The sequence below is a fragment of the Platichthys flesus genome, chromosome 3 (genome assembly GCF_949316205.1).
Source record: "Platichthys flesus chromosome 3, fPlaFle2.1, whole genome shotgun sequence".
Lineage (NCBI taxonomy): Eukaryota > Metazoa > Chordata > Actinopteri > Pleuronectiformes > Pleuronectidae > Platichthys > Platichthys flesus.
This window is the reverse complement of record NC_084947.1, coordinates 9,091,090-9,106,874: the sequence shown is the minus strand read 5'-3', so window position 1 is coordinate 9,106,874 and position 15,785 is coordinate 9,091,090. Positions and strand designations below refer to the sequence as shown.

The window sequence follows — 15,785 nt, the reverse complement described above, 5'->3', positions numbered from 1 at the left end:
TCTATTTTGATGTAATTGTATCCGGTGTGTATACTTATAATTGTTTTGCAGGGTTAATCTCTGTGTTTTTACAGTTGCCCATTACGGCTGTTATTGTTATCATTACAGAATCATGCTGTGTAGCCAAATCTCTGCTCAACGACAGTTTTATCTTTTACAAGTTTAGTTTCCAAGAAAATGGTGCAAAAGAAATCCATCAATCTCAGGGAAGGTTATTGTAAACAAAATATTTAAACCCCCTGAAAAAACACAGGACATTCAGAGATTTACTGTCAATATGGAGAGACATGAAACAAAGACTAACACATATTATTTACCTAAAGAAAGTGAAACATTTAACTTCAGCAAAAAGTATTAGTTATTGCTGTTTCCTTTAATTACTACGGACTGTTTTTCACCAACCTGCAGTGTTACTTGACGTTTTTTATGAAGTTCCTTAACCTGAATTATTGCAAATGTTCAGTTACTATCTCGGTCAACATCCCATGAGCTGAGAAAATACTTTTATTCATACGTGTTGACGACCTTCCCTTTTTCAAAAAACAGTCAGTCTGCGCACGTATCATCTGAGCCCAGGGTCACTCTGACCTCCCCTCTCTTTCACAAGCCACTCTTCCTGCAGCCTGCGCTATCTCTCAGGGGAGGATCGTTCATCACGGCTGTCTAAACAGCCTGGTCACCCCGTGATTAGTGACTCTTTCAGGTCAAACATATCGGTGGCGCGCATTAATTCAAATAGCTGCATCTGTGAGTCTGCTCCTGCATGTGTGCGTGCACGGGTATAGGAAGGGTCGTGCATGCTTCAAACACTGTACATCATCCTGTAAGCAGCAGGCCATCAAACCCAGGTCTCCAGTGCATTCTCCCATTTCTCAAGTAGAAACTCATCAGTTCACTTCCAGCTCCGACTGGTTTTGTGGAAATCAGAACTGTGACTGACACTGTCGAAAAGTCGTCTGCTGGCAAACTAATCCGATCGACTGTTTCCTCCATCTCATGCTAATGACAGTAACAGGTGCGTCTGTGTGTGTGTCTTATAACATTGTGTGTGTGTGTGTGTGTCTGTGTGTCTGTGGTGAATAACAGAATTTAACATTTCCAGGCTCCAGACTCATTATCACCCATTCAAGATTTATGACTATGGGGAACTGGGTACACACACACACACACACACACACCAAAAGCTGTCAGTTTCGCTGATTATCCATATCCCATGAGTTAAGGTCATTGTTTTTATTTGAACAAATGACATTGGTCGAGAGGCTGGACACAGCCTTAATTACCTTTACACTGAAATATAAGAAAATAAATATACACAAATACACAGAGGCACATGCAGGTAAAAAATGAGGAAAAAAATATTCTATCTATTTCAACAATTTAATTTGTTTAGCCTGTTTTCACAAATTCCAATTTGTCCTTATAGAGCTTAACAAGGTGCGACATCCTCTGTGAGGAAAAAACGACCATATTTTACAGCGGGAAATGTAGAATCCTCAGAGAGAGTTGGTGAGGACCCCTCTCCATGCAGGACGGACAGAAAAGCTAGAAACATTAAAGAGATGAAAACAAAACTACACACAAAAAAAACAAATGATTCATAAATGTGCTTTCCTGAGGGTGGTTTACCAACTATGTAACAAACGCTAAAAACAGAATAAATATCACACCGGTGGCTAGAACTCCTATCGACAATACTTTCACAAGTTAGACCATCCATCGCTTTGTTCAAGAAACCGAAACAATGATTTGTAGAGACCAGTTTCACATGTATATTTATATTTAAATATATTTGAGCCAAATTACTCCTAGTGAGTCTTCCTGTTTATTCATTTATTTCATTTTCAAAGTTGTACTTGATGCAGAGATTCAGGGTTTCTTCTTCACATAGTGCTGCAGGCTGTGTAACATTGACTCTGCATGGAGAAGCTTGAGAGGAACAGACTGCAGAACCCAGCCCTGTATGCACACACGCACACACACACACACACACACACACACACACACACACAAACACACACAGAGAGGGACGGATCAGTCTCTTGTCATTTAGTACTTGACATTATGAGATGATTGTCATTGAGTTGTACCATGAGTGTGTGACAGACGCTGCCGAATGTCTTGTCTCCAGCTCTCAGGTATCGCAGGGAGCTTTTTACGAAGTCTTCCGGCGACGGCGTCACGATGTTGGTGTGAACGTAGCCGGCCATCCGAGTGGAGACCCCGAACGGAGCGACCGCCTGAGGAAGCAAGACAGAAAGAGAGGAAGTTGTGAGAAGGGTTTGTTCCCTCATCCCTCTTTCGTTTGATTTAAAGTCACAGAAACAATCAAAGTACCTGTATTATAACCCCTTTATCTTTGTATTCAGCGTGAAGACCTTGAGAAAGTCTCTCCACAAACACCTACAGGAACATGAGGTATAACATGAGTGATCATACAACATGATCTAATGAGTTCAAGGAGGAGCTGTTGACATCACACTCACCTTGGACGCAGAATACAGGGTATACAGGGGGAAAGGGATGCAAGCAACTCCAGATGAAATATTCACAATCAGCCCTTTTCCTCTGTAGTGGCAGAAACAGGGTGAAACCATTGAACCTAAATGTTAATCAGCGTGTTATATTTTCAAGGTATTACTCATTACATCTAATGAGGAAAACATGGGAAGGAAACCTGTTGGCCATGCCTGGAAGGATTATTCTGCACATCTGGAGACAAAATAAAATGTGTTTAGAGGGTTTTCAGAGTTCATTTGTTTGGGAGGAATAGACAGCAGTGTGACTATTGTATATATATTATTACGCTGATGGCCTGTTGGAGATGTGAGGACTGAGACATTGGTCATAAGAAGGACATGATGGACAGTGTGAAAGATTCTTTGTTTTGATCCTTCATCTCTGTCACTGAGACTGTACAAGTTCAACTGTCTATAAATTGCAACTTAGAGTTCAATGGTTTGAAATAAGTAAAATGATTCATGTTCTCTTACCTTGGCCATTGTCTTCACATTGCAGTTGATCACCTTGGTAATTGTCTGAAAGCACAGATACATATGAGACCCTTTAAGTAAACTACTGGATCTTTGCTGATAATGAAGGGACAGAAGATGCTTCATGTTGAGGAAGGGAAAAGGGTGATTGTATGTGAGAACCATTGAAAATGAACATTTAGGTGAAGAGATCTGATGTGAAACTGGTGTTTAAGTTATGTACAATTCAAATCGTGATGTAATGGAAGTTGTGTAAATGTAAATAACCTGTAGTTTTGTGGTTGACATTTTCTCATAGAGTTTTACAGCTCTGGTTTGGAGCTTTCTATTTTATTTGGCTCTGGTTTGTTTGTCTTGTGCATGTGCACGTGGACGAGCATGCACGTGGCTGATTAGAGGCACAGTCCTTTCAATGGTTTCACACTGTTCCACTGATGCAGTCGGCAGAAACATGCCAAGATATGCAGCAATGCTCCAGCAGAGAGGGGGGAGCGAGGCTGCTGGCAATCGAACACAAATGTAAACCGGGCTTCAGTGCATTCATTAGGCTTGAGGGTCCACACCTCACATTGGGATGAGTAACACTGAATTTATACATATGTCTCTGTTGTTACTGATACCTTAAAGTGTAACTGCAGAGGCAGCACTTACCTGATCCAGGTCTGCACACTCCAGGAATTTGCTGGGGATGAAGTTGGGCAACATGCCGACATTATTGACTGAGGAAAATGGAAAGGCATAAATTGTGGTGACTGTTTTCTTACATTTGAGTTATATGTGTGCAATTAATAAATTAATACAATTTCATTAGGTGGAAAAACTGAAAAAACGACCAACTTAAAATCCCGATGTTGAGATCCTCAAGTTGATCCTTGATTTCACCGAAGACATTTTCCTTTGTGAAGTCCGTCACTATCACTTTCACCTTCTGCCCTGTTTTATCAGCTGGGAAGAACCAAAAGGGAATATATGAGTAATATTGGAATAATATGTTGTAATTATGTACTTTTACAGCAAATCTAACAGACAGGTAAAAGTAGTATTTACCAATTTCATTTGCTACTTGGTCCAGTGTTACTTTTGTTCTGCTCATGATAACCACGTTCATCCCTCGCTCGGCCAGCTGAGGGACGATACAGTGCAGTGGTGAATAAAAAACTACAATGTGCAAAATGTATCATCAAAAATCATCAGGTTCATCATCGAAATAACCTCAGACACAGGATTTTTGCCTTGGTTTTTAAGTGAATGTATTTATGTATTTATTATTTTATTCAATCTAATAAACATGCTATTGTGTATAACAAGTGCTTTCTATTTGAAAATGAATTCAGTTTTTGCTTTCTACTTATGTTTTAAGCATAGAAATGTTTTTTGTTCATACAAATAAAAGCAGTGTTACTGTATTTAAACTCTCACTTACTGCAAATGCGTACGCTCTCCCTATTCCTTCTGAAGCACCGGTCACCACTGAAACAATAATATAGGGATTAGTCTTTTAAAGATCCAGTGTGTAAGATTAAGATGAAAGGGATCTATTGACAGATACTGAATATAAAATAATCCTAGTGATGTTTTCACAAGTGTGTGTCATCTTAGTTGAATAAATTGTTGTTTTCTTTACACTAGAATGGGCCCTTTATATTTAAATACTTTATATTTACATTGGGAATGGGTCCTCTCTATGGAGCCGCCATGTTTTTTACAGCAATGTTTGAAAGGGGAGGGTGAGGTGAGGGGTATTAAGTTGCAACATGCAACTTCACCACAAAATGTCACTACATTCTACATACTGAACTTTTAATTGATTTCCACCACTTGTCATATTGTCCTGTAGTTTCCATTCTAAACACCGGAGGCACTGTGAATACGAGCCAAAAAACCCAATCGCTCTTCCTCTGCTGCTGCATAGAGGAAGAGCATTTCATGTTTGTATTGACCCAAACCCAACCCATCCCATTTGGAGAGTGTGCAATCCCAGCTGACAAAGGGATGGAGGAGGCGTCACCAGCTCATTGCAGGGCTGATATACAGGGACAAACAACCATTCACAGTCACACTCACTCTTAAGGTCAATTAAGAGCTTCCAATCAACCCAGTCCCAACTTGCATGTCTTTGGAATGGGGGAAGGAAGCGGGAGTAACTGTAAAAACACCATCCAGACACAGGGAGACCACTAATCTAGAATCTTAAATTAACCTAACCCCGATCTGCTTGCTTGGATTGTGGGAGGAAGCCAAAGAAAATCCAGGCTGACAAAAGAAGTACATGTAGACTCCACCCACAGCACTCAGCCAAACCGGGATCGGACCCATGAATCTTCCTGCTGTGAGACAACATTGCAAATCACTTGACTATTGTTTCTCCCAAGGTGATGGATGATATGTTATTTTGCAGGGGCGTTGCAACAAGATTGTAAAAACAGGCAATTGGTGAGAGGGGGCTGTAGAGAGGTAGAAGATCTAAATGTGGGTATGTTGCTTTTAAACGTTCCTACTTTACTGGTATAACTGTGTATCATAGTTTGCACTTTGTTTATCATTTTAATAGGAAAAGAATGGTTTGAAGATTGGAATGATGTGATTTGGTATCACTCACTTTTGGGGGGTGGTTTGGTTTGGTTCTTTGTAGGGCCCCCCAGGTGCCTGTTTGCATGGAGCCCCAAATGTCCTTGGACATCCCTCTTGCCACACTTAAATTTCATGAGATTCGACAAAGAAAAATATACTGAGCCGTGTTTCCAGCCTGGCTTTTTAACCTTGTGTGTCATTTGGTTCTTTTACTTCCTGTTACTTTCCTACGCCTGTGCCCACTTATCTTGTGTATTTAACCTCTGTCCTCTCATCGTCAGTTTGTCTGCTCAGCTTGAATTAGCTCTGTAATTCAGTAACTTAGATATTATTACCCTTCTGGTCTTCTCATAAAGACATATGGGTGAGAAAGACCCTTGCTATAGTTCTTAAAGTATCTGGTTCACAACATTTTACAGCTATTATCATAGCAATGACATTTTCAAGTAGGTGGTTACTCGAGACTCATTTTGGGTGAATTAAATAAAAAAAACAATTGCAGAATCATAATCCCTGTGACCATTCTCAGACATGACTCAGCCCTTTTCCTACATGAGTTCAGTGACCTTAAATGCCACTGGAGGCATTTCTTCAAAGAGGAGGGGATCTTGACACAATGACACAGATTCCTATTGGTCAGTCAGTGGGTCAATGTTACACAACCACAGACCTGATCTTATATAAAATACACACACACAAACTGTTTTGTTTCATTTTGATTGCTCTATTTTATGTCCCAGAAGTTGCTTTTATTTTAGTCTTCATCAATGTCCCTTTTGTATTAGTGCATCATAACTGCCAGTGAGATATTAAAGTATAAAAGTACTGAGGTAAACATGTAAGTCAAAATCTTTTTTTTTGGTATGAAGAGCCACTTGTTTCTCATCGTCATAATTGTCCAGACGGCACCATTTGTCAGAATGATATTTTCCTTGTTCTAATGCAGTTACAGTGTTTACTGAGCTTCTTCTGCTTCCAGAGAGAATAAAACATTTGTTTAAACCAAGGTAAATAGTGGTTGGCACTGTTGTTCTCAGCAATAAGGTTATTGGTTCGATTCCTGGATCAGCCAGGGTCTTTCTGTGTGGAGTTTGCATGGTCCCCGTGTCTGGATGGTCATTGTCAGGGGAGTCCCGCTTCCTCCCACAGTTCAAAGACTTGCAAATTAGGATTGGGTTGATTTGAAGCTCTGAATTAACTAGGTGTGAGTGTGGCTGTGAATGGTTGTTTGTCTCTGTTGGACTTGTGATACCCCTGCAACCTGCTCAGGGTTTACCCCGCCTCTTGCCCAATGTCCGCTGGGATCGGCTCCAGTTCCTCCTGCGAACCAGGAGAATAAGCAGTATAGATAATGGAATCATGGATGGAAGCACAATCAATTTATTATCAATAAGTATCTTTACCAAATGGCACTATCAGTATTCAGTACTCACATGTGTCAATACAATCATAATGACTGAAATATGCAAGTTCTATTGTTTTATGGTTGTATATTTAAACAAAAACATTATCATAAATACAATGTCTGATTAATAATTATATTAATATTCCTAACACATGCACTGTCATAAACATAAAGTGCTGACAATAACTGTAAACATTCACTTCCCATGTATGTGTCATCATCGAGCAATACAACACGTCCGAGGCCACTTGAGACCGAAAAGACCCAAGTTTGAAGGACATTAGGGGGAAAAAACTCATGCAAATGTTGTTATAATTGTTGGGAGAGGAAATTAATGCAGAGGGAAGGGGTTGATGCAGGCCAGAACATAGTGTTCTGATGGCTGTTTCTTCCCGAGCTGGAATGGAATCAAAGTGGGCTTTGGGGAAGAAAGGAAAGATCAGCCCAGTATTCTGGGTTTTTTATGAGGCTTCTTTTAGCACTGTGGGAGACTGAACAACCTCTTCAGGGGCTGCCAGAGGAAATCTGGTAAGTTGATGAGACTGCTGTGAGACCTGCAGAGGAATGTTTCATTGTAGTTACTTGGAGGCGGTCCGAGGGCTGAGGGCCGGGCCAGAGCCCCTCAATTGAATTTAAGAAAAAAGTTATTGAGATATCTCCCCAGTTTAAGGTTAAAAGTGCGACTCCCTGTGCCATTTTATCATCCTGCATCTTAAATGTTTTAGTTAGGCAGGGCGGTTTTATATTTGTCATTGATGACACCAGTTTGACTTGTTTGACCCTGGTCATACAATTATTATAATTAAAATAGAAACACAACAGCAATTCACATTTTGTGAATAAACTCAGATGGAATGTTCTGTTACCTTAATTAGACTTTTCCTTTATATAATAATGTTTTTACTGGGCCAACGATCTCATGCTACATCCCTGTCAGTGAGTGAGTGAGTGACACACTGTCCAAAATATCTAAGCAAATAATCGGACTAGAGACACCATTTAAAGCCTATGATGATCATAATATGTCACATGATGAGCACCAATCATAAATAAATCACCCACACGTCAGAAAATGACATCATCAGCCAAATTTGAAAAAGCATTTATCCCCAAATCTCTGCTCAAACATGACCTAAGGTTTATATAGATTGAAAGAATATGATCATATCGGTAGAATGACGTTATAATGATGTCAATAAAAGTCGGAAAATGACCGTGTAGTGATGCATTCACTTTTGCAACCAATACAATTAGAGGGACATTCTATAGCTATTTAGATTAACCAATCATTTGTAATCATATGATATAAATGATGTTAAGATCTTGTCACTATGAACAGGCATTATTACAGTACAGGAAGATAGCATTGCCTGACTGGGATATGAACAGTGTGTCTGCAGGGTGTGCACAACAGACTGAATAACTGATTCAACCAATCCCACTGGACTTTGTAACTAAGTTGTTGTGGTTTGAATCGTCAAACCATCCTGTGAATTATTGTGTTGTTTTATGAGTATAGTGCAAACAGGGACAGTCCAATGAGGCAGTGTGTTGTACAACAACTTAAGCTGTATATCCCATCTGTCTTCACATTTATTTATCCACCACAGTATAACCCACTGACTGTAGGTCGGACAAACAGCACACACACACACACACGCACACACACACACACACACACACACACACACACACACACACACACACACACACACAAACACACACACACACACACACACACACACACACACACACACACCCACACACACACACACACACACACACACACACACACACACACAACCACACACACAACCACACACACAAACACATACCTCACCTGCCCACTCTCCCATTGAGGTAAAGAATGTCTTTGACAGTGGAAACCACAGTTTTGGAAAAAGCATCCTGCTGGAAAACAGCAGTTTCATTCCATAGTAAACGACAACTGCTGCACCGAGGGAAATGAAAAACAGCTCCATGACGTCCGGCGTGATAAACTCCTGCTTTGAACCTCTCTGTGTTTGTGTCTGCTCTGTGTCTGAGAAAGTTTCTGGTCCAGTGATCCACTAAAAATACACAATGACAGAAAGAGGGAATGACCCTGCAAGAGGACACTCCCATTTCAAAAGCAGCAGCCTCTAACCCTTCCTCTGCTGAACATGCAAACACACCCACAAATACCACTAGTTGGTATTTTATTATATCACAATGATTCATTACATTACATTTCATTTAGCTGACGCTTTTGTCCAAAGCGACTTACATTTTTAGAACACTCAACATTTATGAAGGGCCATTTTAGGGGTTCAGTATCTTGCCAACGACACTTCGGCATGCAGATGGGAAAGAGTGGGATTCGAACTGGCAACCTTCTTGTTGCAGAACACTCGCTCTATCCCCTAGGCCCCCTCAATGATGAGAAGCTCCTGAGGTTCCACATTAAACATGTTAACTAAAGCCTTTACCTCCTATTCATCACGTTTTCAGAAGCAGTACTTTTTACTTTCAAACCCCAAAACCATAACTTCTGCTTGAACAATAATCATATAGAAAGAATTGTTGTAAGAGGAACAAGCAATGATAATTTAGGACAAAGCCAAAGTAATTAGAGAGTATGAATACTCCTATACTCACATACAAATGTCATAGAGAATTGCAGCTGTCAATAGATGAGATATGTTTAAACCCTTTTAAACTCTGAGAGTCAATTTTATACTATTTATTATTGTATATTCCCCTTGTCACACATGTGACTGAATGCTTAGTATAAATGGGTCCTAATTAGTTACCAGACTAAAGTTTAGCAAGATCTCAATAACCTGCAAGAGGGGACAAGTTAAAGTTATGCCTCTAATTTGTTGTTTTGTTTAAATAACCAGAAATAAAGATTTGGAGAGCATGCTTAATATAATGATCAAGTAACAACAAAGCACTCTCAAGGTTCTGTACTATTGTTCCTATTTAGACCAAACAATACGTATTCCCCTAAAAAAGAAAAAATTGAGTCTTTGTCATCAACAATAAATATGAGCACATCTTTCCAGAGGTTATTAGTGTGGGGGTATTGTCCGTAACACAAAAAGAAATAGAAGATATGTTTCCAAAACAAATTTGAATCATAGAAGAAACAAGAAAAAAAAAAGAATAAGTAGACAATCAGCTATTAATAGACAATAAGTCAAACTTTACAATGTAGGATTAAATAGATAAAATATTACTCAAATTAAATTACATATCAGTTAAATCAAGGAAAAATAAAAGGAAAAATAAAAAACGAATTTGCCCATTTTGGGACTGTTGGGTTTCTCTAAAAAAACTCGACACAAATATGTTATTATGTAATTTCTATTCATTTCTTTCTTGCCATGTATTTTATGAAGAGCCTTGTAACCTTGTTTGGATAAGTGCTATACAAATAAAGTTATTATTATTATTATTATTATTATTATTTTTATTATTATTGTTACGAAACAGATCAACAACTTAAATCCGGGTCACAGGAAGTAATAATTCAAAGTAAAACTTCTTCTTTTGGGCAAGGATTAATGTCTCCATGTATGAAATGAAATGTGGTCACTTCTAAGGTTGAGTGATTTCAGTTAGGTTAATGTTATAAGTATGTATCACATGTCAATTTAACAATGATGTCTTTAGGTATAATCGTTACAGGATGATTATTTTCAGGAAAGACGCAAATTAAGATCTTGAACCTGCACATGTTCAGCTGCTGGCCGGTGACGTCATCACCGCGCGCCTGCTCTGCTGCTCGCGCCATTCCTACAAACGTGTGTCTCCATCTCCCATGACATTAACCACAGGCTGAGCTCCAGCCGCCTCCGTCACCCGCCTCCTCTCTGCTGCCGCCATTCGTCTCCCAGGTGAGTCCGGTCGTGTTGTTATGTTCTTCTCCGTCATTAGAGGAGAAGCCTCGCCACACACCACCGGACGTCGTCGGCCCCTGGTTTCGTGTTGGATAACTTTAGCTCGTTAGCTAGCTAAGCCAAAGTTAGCTTTGTTGCTGAGGGCTATGCACAGGTTTTGGGGGGGAAATCAGTGTCTATCCCGTTTCCTCTCCTGTATGAAGAACGTGTTTTAATAGCAGAAGACACTGGCACATACTGGGAACGTGTCGGAGCTGTCTCTGTGAAGAAGCATCATGTCAATGTTACGATGCTGCTTCTGTCACTCGACTGCGTTTGTTTTGGTTCTGTGCGCTTCAGACAGACGTTCCCTTCATAGAAAATCCCCTTAACACGTGTGCGTGTGTTTTTCTCACCATGTTAAAATGTACTGTGTCACTAACGCAAACAGCTGTATGTTTATGACAGACAGAAGAACATGTCACATCTGTTTCTGCTGCATCGTATCGGTTGATCATCCTTCATTTAGTACAGCCTATGCCATCGGTGTTTGACGTCCATTTGCTAATCAAGTTATCCCGAGGGTCAAACCTGAGGCTCAGACCCTTGGCTTTGACAAGTTCTCCATCACAGGTGTAGTTAACCTACAACAGCTCTAAACTGTCAGGCAAAGCTCCCTGTTGCATGGTTTATATATTTGCACTGCAGCCTGAGAACAAGTAGGTTTCATCCTGTGAATCTGCACGCATGCATTTCACATGTGAGAGTCCAGCAATGACTTCATGTTGACCCATAGGCCGTCACCACCCGTCTCTACACTGGGACCCTTCATGTGAACAGACCTGTTGTTTATATTGCAGGAAACACGTGTCCTACTATGACAAGTGGGTGACGATGATCACATGGACAGTTACGTTCTGATATTAACCAGATTAAGAAAATATTCTGAATAAGAGGCTGCCATGTAAACAGGATTTTTTGATTCCTTCAACCTGAATTAGTTCATACTCATAATAAGCACTAATTGAATGGATATATGAAGAGGATTACGATACCCCCCCCCCCCCCCTTCAGACCTGGTATTAGGGTCCGTGCTGAGTGATCTGATCACAAGTGTTCAGCTCTAAGTTCAGGTCTTAACACATCCTGATACCTCCTGAATGTGTCAGGAGATCCGATCACACAAACTCAAACTATTTGCCCTGTGGATACAAATCGGTCCTGAGCCACATATCAATGACCACGTCCTGACCCGCTACAGCGTAACACCGAATCAAACCTAAACTTTTCGGTTTATTGCCACAATATGAACACTGATTACTAAATAGTAATTGATACTTAAATGACTAAAATCTTATTTCACAGCGTAGCTTCACAAGATTCATTCAACCCCTGCTGACTCCTCTCTTTTTACCTCCTTTCTTTTACAATAATAATATTATGCACAGGAACGCCTGGCAGATTGTTGCAGTGCACTGGAAACTGTCTCTCCTTTTTTAAGGGTTTCACTAACTGTGTGAAGCACAGATCCCCGAAAGGATCACCTTGAGAGTTGTTCCAGCTTTAAATGAATCTTTAAAATTGACAAGTCCCTTTGTTCAAACTAATGTATTAATGTGCAACATAGCCCTGATTGACACTAAAATTATTCCACCTCTTTGTTCATTTTGAGGGCGTCTAAAAATACCAGCCAGCTCAAAGATGTGAGCATTTACAAATATAGACAACTGTCCCTAATCACATTATAGCATGAGCAGAACCTTTGTTACTGGCCAAGGTTATGGCCTCACTCATTAAGTGCTCAGCTGACAATCTCAAGCTCATCTGCAGAATCTGTGTAAGTACCGTTTCTTTGGGTAAAACCAGTAGCTGTCACAGAGTTTCTTCTAAATGATAGACTCAAAAATCACCTACAAATTCTACTGTAAAAAAACAACAAAGCACAACAGGATCAGGCAGAAGGATGAACTCTGAATACATAGTTCTAATATATCTAAGGTTTCTGATAACATGTGTTATTACCAGCATGTCTCGGCCTCCTTCAGATTCGCCCTCTCATTGTTGACTCAGTAGTTAGGAAGAGCTTGGTCTGTGTACATACACCTGTCTCTGAAGGATTTACACGTAACGAGAGATACAAACCTGCTAATGTTAGCCAGATACATCTCTGTATCTGTGTTTGGGTTATCCATTATGGTTTGTAGACACATTTTTAACAATAGTTGCCCGTTAGAGACTTAAATGCCCATCGTTAATCTCATCAACAGTATTGGTGCTACTTTTATCAATCACACCATAAAACAGAAACCTTCAGAGTCTTCCTAGTGGCTTTGTCACTGAATCAATAATAAATGGTTTGTTTATTAAAAGAATCAGTCCCCTATGTGACACAGGTCGGTCCAAAGCACTGTCACTGAATTCTAATGCCCATGTGGTCACAGGAGCACAGAGTGGATCATGGAGCTGAATTATTGTTTTTGGTCTGTAGATGGCATCCTTGCTCAATATTTCCCCTCACCGTTATTTTAACTTAGCAGTGATAGTTCACTTCGACCACACAACCTCTGCCGGGCTCATCGAACACAGTCTCTCCAGTGATCATATTATTTAGCAACATATTCTGGCCGATGTGTTCTAAAAGCATGTTTTTCTTTTTCGGAACAAACTGCTCCTAAACATTCCTGACTGCAGTTTTTTTGACACGACCAACTATCCTAAAAAATTATATATATTTGGCTTAAATAAAGTTTTTCCACTTTTGCTTCTCAGAGAAACTTTTGGTTGAAAGATGGAAGATGGTAGTTGAGTATGTTCTGCAGTGGGTGTAATGAAACAACCACATTATTTTGTAGCCTAGTTTTGACAAGTACCTCTGTAAATATGGAGATATGACCTCCATAAGGGCAGATTGATGATTCCATTTTAGGCAGAGATTTAGTCAGATTTATTCTATCAGAGATTCTCTCTTTTTTGTGGCTCCAAGATGACTAAGCCACTGACACAGGTTTTGCCTTTTGAAACTGAAATACATCCCTGGACCTGTGAAGCTGGGTTGCTTGAATAGTATCTGGGACACAGAGCAGCTCTTTGTTTGGTATCTGTCATGTTTTTATCAGGTGTGCTTTTCTTTTGGGAAAAAGGATTTGTTTCTCTCTCATTATGCTCCACAGTGATGCCAGTGCTGCTTGATCTATCATAAAATGGGGAAAGAAAAATCCAAGTTCTGACATTTTGGCACATACTGTTTGATTCGCTCAGCTTATCTTGATGTTTTATTATCTCGCTGGTGGAGCAATTTAGAAAGTTTTAAAAACGAATTTGAACTTTTCACAACATAAGCAATGAATTTCCATTTATCCTTTTCTCCCCCACTCTACCCTTTCCTTCTCACATTCCCCTGCAGATATATCTGGCTATGGATATGGACAGTGCCAGTTCAGTGGTGCTGCAGGCGTTAACCCAAGCGACCAGTCAGGACACATCTATGCTGAAGCCTGCGGAGGAGCAGCTCCGACAATGGGAGACCCAGCCAGGCTTCTACTCAGTCCTTCTGGTGAGGGATGATGACAAATCATTTGATTAAATTAAAAAAAAATAGTAAATTTACAGTGTAAACAATTAAACCTCTAATAAGTGTAGATCTTGATGAATGTGGTGTAATTAGCAGAAAGCAAGGTGTCGCTGCGTTTGTATTAATTTCTGATGCACTTGCATTTCTGAGTTTTACAGTTACTTCAGCTGCTTTCAGACGTTCCCTTAACGCTGAACAATTGCCTGAAACTATTTCCAGGGGTTGTAAGGGAGAATGCAAATGTCTGAGTCAGTTGCTGGAGACCTTCTTCAGAGTTTCCTCTGCCAGCTCCCTTGTAAACACTCTGGATAATGCCAACATGAGCCCGTGTGTGAGAATACAGCAGGAGGTCAGCCGGATTCACAACTCACTGCGAGCAAGTTCTGAACGCATGATCTCCGCAGTGGAACTTCATTGTCACGTCCTGCCTCCTGAGATCTTTGTGTTGCTGTGTATACATCTGACTAAAGAATCTCCTGCTGTGTTTTTCATATGTGAAAGGAAAACTTTGGATAAAGTGTGGACCCAATTGTGCGGACATGCTCTTGAGGTCATGTCTGAAAATGGCTTTGCAGGGATTTTCAGAGGATGTCTGGGTTCAGGGGGAAGGTGCTGGTTGAGGGGTTTGGGGGGTTGGAGCCCCCCCCCCATGTTTCTTGCGACCATTATCCGCATAGTATATTGTGAAAGAAACTCCTTGTTGAGTGTTGTCTCTGGCGTAACGTAGGCTTTGACATTTCAGAAACGCTCTTGTCAAAATTGGGTTTCTGCTTCACGCCATGGTCCAAAGCGTATCATCATCTCCCGAGGGTTTGCGCAATGTGCCCTTTTAATCTAGTTGAGGAGAATTATTTGTCTGCGCCTCAGTACAGGAGGGACAGCTCCAGTAAATCAAATTCAGCCAGCTAAATTCCATGGTGTGCTGATGCATCGCATAAGCATTTAGTGCCAGTGGTCAGATCGTCATATTCAAGAAAGTTAGTACACTCAATTGCTCTGCTCAGGATATTTTATTCCCTCGATACTACTGAAGGAAGTCTCCAAGGACATTTGTGTTAAAGCAAAAATAAAACCTTAAATCCTTTTTGCATTTTACTGAAGTTTGTTCCCAAAATATAAGAGCCAACATTAAAATCCCTATACATATATATATATATATATATATAATATTATTGTGCGTCTCTGTATGGAGTCCCTGCCTTTGCAGTGAATAGGAGAATGACTTTGCGAACACAGCGGCAGCGCTCAGCCAGGTTGTTTAAGGTGATGGCAACCTCATGCAGATGGGAGGGGTTTCTTCCATGATGACAAAGGCCCCATCTATAGGGTACAAGATGTTCCTGAATGGTGTGATGAGTATGAAAATGATGGAGACTGCAGAT

General features: G+C 40.3%; 2 protein-coding genes across 4 annotated transcripts in view; one reads left to right on the top strand and one right to left on the bottom strand.

Annotated features, from left to right (window-relative positions):
- Nucleotides 1-1,218: 1,218 nt before the first annotated feature.
- On the bottom strand, nt 1,219-9,044 carry hsd17b3 (hydroxysteroid (17-beta) dehydrogenase 3). 3 transcript variants are annotated; one of them, XM_062381744.1, is made up of 12 exons: nt 8,810-8,950; nt 4,792-6,884; nt 4,417-4,463; nt 4,041-4,116; nt 3,831-3,938; nt 3,645-3,712; nt 2,994-3,038; nt 2,678-2,712; nt 2,487-2,568; nt 2,338-2,403; nt 2,091-2,240; nt 1,219-1,959 (listed from the first exon to the last, which is right to left on the bottom strand). In XM_062381744.1, exons 2-12 carry the CDS (start codon nt 4,946-4,948, stop codon nt 1,870-1,872), a joined length of 924 nt encoding a protein of 307 aa, XP_062237728.1. In that variant the 5' UTR covers nt 4,949-6,884; nt 8,810-8,950; the 3' UTR covers nt 1,219-1,869. The 3 variants fall into 3 exon arrangements, with proteins under 3 accessions (XP_062237728.1, XP_062237730.1, XP_062237731.1); XM_062381746.1 differs by lacking the exon at nt 4,792-6,884 and having other exon boundaries at nt 8,810-9,044; XM_062381747.1 differs by lacking the exon at nt 4,792-6,884 and having other exon boundaries at nt 8,805-8,945.
- A 5,194-nt stretch (nt 9,045-14,238) lies between these two features.
- ipo11 (importin 11) overlaps nt 14,239-15,785 on the top strand; it is a 92,329-nt gene continuing 90,782 nt past the window's right edge. The window contains exon 1 of the mRNA XM_062381743.1: nt 14,239-14,385. Within this exon, the coding sequence (XP_062237727.1) occupies nt 14,248-14,385 (138 nt within the window). The 5' untranslated portion in view covers nt 14,239-14,247. The remainder of the gene's footprint in view (nt 14,386-15,785) is intronic.